The sequence below is a fragment of the Pseudozyma flocculosa genome (genome assembly GCF_000417875.1).
Source record: "Pseudozyma flocculosa PF-1 unplaced genomic scaffold scaffold00009, whole genome shotgun sequence".
Lineage (NCBI taxonomy): Eukaryota > Fungi > Basidiomycota > Ustilaginomycetes > Ustilaginales > Ustilaginaceae > Pseudozyma > Pseudozyma flocculosa.
The window spans coordinates 866,132-869,675 of NW_006920877.1; the positions used below are offsets into that span (position 1 = coordinate 866,132).

A 3,544-nucleotide genomic window follows, 5' to 3' on the forward strand; every position below is an offset into this window, starting at 1 on the left:
CACGTCAGGCTGGGCACCAACCTGGCAAGCCAGGCAGCGGCAACCAACCAAACCAGCACCGGCCGTAACCCCAAGGGAGGCGAGCAGAGCGCGCTGGGGTCCCGGAATCTGAGCTCACCCTGCCTTGCCTGCCTGCCTGCCTGCCTGCCTGCCTGCCTGCCTGCCTGCCTGCCTGCCTGCCTGCCTGCCTGCCTGCGACCCTTTGTCGCCCCCAGACCGCTTTCCTTGTCCTTCTCGCCCTCGCCCTCGCCCTCGCCCTCGCCCTCGCCCTCGACCATCCCCTGTCGCTGTCGCTGTCGCTGTCGCTGTCGCCGCCGCCGCCGTCGTCGTCTTCGCAGCCAAGAATCAAGGAATCCTCACCACTCTCTCCTTCCCTTCACCGCTCACCACCATCCCCATCGCCTCGACCGCCGCCCGCCGCCCGCCGCCCTCGACCGGTCCCCCTGACCGCACGGACTGGTGCCCTGTTGCCTCGCCCCCAACCACGCTTGGCTGCATCGCCGCGACAGGAACCATCGATCGGTGCACGACCCCGGCTACGACCTCAAGACGGCGCGGCGCTACCTACAACGCCCTACCTGGCATACACGGACATACGGTAACGCCCTTGCCGGCTTCCAGACCAAGTCAATCGGTCCAGACGCGCACCTTGCCCGCGACGACTCCCAGCACGGCACGTACGCTCAGCACGGCGCCACACTCTGCCTCGAGCGGATCGGATCGGACCGCACCAGCTTGGCCGACGCGCGCTCGTCACGTCTCGCTACGTTGCTCCGACCCGCCCTTCCGCCTTCCGCCTTCCGCTGCCCGCTGCCCGCCGACGGCATCTGCCGAAAATGAAGTGGGTTGAAGCAGCCGCCGCAAACGTGCGCGGCCTGGGCCTAGCCGCCCCGCCTCGCTCCCACAGGCGCGCGCGCCCGTCGTCGTGGTGGGTCGCCGCGACCGCTCTCGTGTGCCTCGTGGGCTCGCTCGTCGGCGGCGTCGAGGCCCAGAACTCGGGCATCGGCGAGCCCTACATGCTGTGTGAGTAGCCTTGCTTGTTCGACGCCGGCGACCAGCTACTTGATACGCTGGTCTTCAGGTCGACCGACTGCGCTGCCCACTCACCACCTGCGTACTGACTCGTCCTCCCCTGCTGCCTCGGTCCCCACCACTTGCCCCGGCACGCGCCCCGCTCCGACCCGACAGACACGTCGTCGTCGGCCTACTGCAGCCCGCCCGAGGCGGTCCTCATCACCGCGCTCGACTTCCGCTTCTACAAGGAGAATTCCACCCTCGACTTTGACTTTGCCGCCGCCTCGGTGCAGGAGGACCTCGACGTCACCATCTCGATCGACATCAACGCCTACGGCATGGGCCTCTTCAGCCTCACCCTCGACCTCTGCCAGTCGATCCCCGTCCTCTGCCCGCTGCCCACCGCCAACTTCCACGGCCGCGGCACCTTCCCCGTGCCCCCCGACTTTGCCAGCAGCCTGCCCATGCTCGCCTTCACCGTGCCCAACCTCGAGGCCGTCGCCACCGTCCTCCTCACCGACTCGCGCCAGAACTCGACCGTCGGCTGCGTCCAGGCCACCCTCTCCAACGGCAAGTCGGTCTACCACTCCGAGGCAAAGTGGGCCGCCATCGGCGTCTTTCTCCTCGCCGCCGCCAGCTCCGTGCTGCACACCATCATCTCGCCCAGCCTCGGCGCCGCACAGTGGCGCGTCGTCGACGTCCTCAACGCCTGCCAGCACGTCGTCCTCGCCGCGCTCCTCAACCTCGAGTACCCGCAGGTCTACATCGAGTTTGCCCGCAACTTTGCCTGGTCCGTCGGCCTCCTCAACATTGGGCCCGTCCAGAGCTCCATCGAATCGACCAGGATGAAGACGGGCGGCGCCCGCAGCGGCACGTTCGGCAAGCTCCTCACCGCGCAGACCGGCAGGCGTTTCAACCCGTTCAGCAACGCCGCGCTGCAGCCTAATGGAGGAGGTGGTGGTGGTGGCGGCGGCGGTAGCGGGCTTGCCGGTGCTCTCGGCGGACTTGGCCTCTTCAGGTCGATGGCCTCGACCGTCGGTCCGGCGACGAGCGGCGCGGCCGCCGGCAACGCGACCTCTGTCCCGGACAATGTGGTGGCGCTGGCGCCCAGCAATGTCCTCAAGCTCGGCGCGCCGATTTGGTCCCACTTTGACGTCGCCACCGACGGCCTGCAGCGCCGCGCCGTCTACGCGCCCTACACGGGCCCCGGCGGGCAGATCCTGCAGACGTCGAGCGATGCGCAGCTGCCGCTGATCAGCACCAGCGGCGGGCCGTCGACCGTCGGCCTGAGCTACTTTGCCGAGCTCAACAACATTGCGCCGGACAGCGCCTTCCTGACGGTGCTGGTCAGCTTCGCCATCTTCTTTGGCTTCGTCGTGGCCGTCTGCCTCGCCGCCTACCTGGTGGCGGTGCTGGTCCGCCTCTTTACCCGCCCCGGTCGCCACCCGGGCCGCGTCGCCGACTGGAGCGCGCGCTTCACCCGCCCCGCCGAGTTCTTTGGCAGCTTCTGCCGCACCCTCTTTGCGCGCTTCATGCTGATGACGTGGGGCGTGCTGCTGGTGTTTGCCTTTTACCAGTGGCGCGCCGGCGACTCGTGGGTGCCGGACCTGCTGGCCGCCGTCTTCGTCGTCATCTACCTGCTCGGCATTGCGCTGCTCTACCTGCCGGCGTTCCGGTACGCGCGCCGCGGCAGCCGCGAGGACCTCTACTTTGGCGAGGCGCCGCCAACGGTGGCGAGCCCGGTCGCCCGCCGCCACGGCCCGCTGGCCCACCCGTACCGCCCGCGCTTCTTTTGGTTCACGCTGGTGCTGCTGCTGGCCGCCTTTGTGCGCGCCTGCTTCATCGGTTTCGGCCAGGGCAACAGCCACGGCCTGCGCCAGTCGATTGGGCTGGCGGCGACCGACGTGCTGCTGCTCGTCGTCCTGTGCATCTGCCGCCCGGGTCGCGACAAGACGTCGGATTTCGTCATGATCCTCCTCGTCCTCTTCCGCATCGTCAGCTGGGGCATCTGCATCGCCTTTACGCCCACGGCCGACGTCACCACCATCCCGAGGGTGATTGTGGGCTTTGCGCAGATCGTCGTCACGGGTCTGCCCATCATCTTCCTCTTCTTCCTCACCGTGTGGGACCTCTTCACGCCCTTCTTCCGGCGGCGGCAGTGGAGGTCCACCAAGGCGATGCGAGGCGCCGACGGAGGCATCTTGGACGAGAAGCACCAGCAGCAGCAGCCGCAGTACGCGTTCGGCAACGTCGGCGCGGGTGCGGGTGCGGGCGCGGGTGCGGGCGCCGCCTCGATGGCGGGCGAAAAGTCGCTCGGACACTCGAGCAGCAACGGCGACGACACCATGGTTCGACCCAGCTACTCGCCCAACAAGGAGGGCGATGCGCTCCACAAGCCGCTCGAGACGCGCGATGCCGATGCCACGCGCTTCGCCGCCGTCCCCGGATCGACCCAGCCACCCGCCACCACCACCACCACCACCACCACCACCACCGCGGGACAGCACCAGCCCTATCCCTCGGACGGCTA

The 3,544-nt window shown here is 68.6% G+C and overlaps 1 protein-coding gene across 1 annotated transcript in view; it reads left to right on the forward strand.

Annotated features, from left to right (window-relative positions):
* Nucleotides 1–836: 836 nt before the first annotated feature.
* Nucleotides 837–3,544, forward strand: part of PFL1_03222 (uncharacterized protein) — a gene marked incomplete at both ends in the record, with an annotated part of 3,626 nt that continues 918 nt past the window's right edge. The window contains 2 exons of the mRNA XM_007880737.1: nucleotides 837–1,023; nucleotides 1,189–3,452. Coding sequence (XP_007878928.1) covers nucleotides 837–1,023; nucleotides 1,189–3,452 — 2,451 coding nt within the window. The remainder of the gene's footprint in view (nucleotides 1,024–1,188; nucleotides 3,453–3,544) is intronic.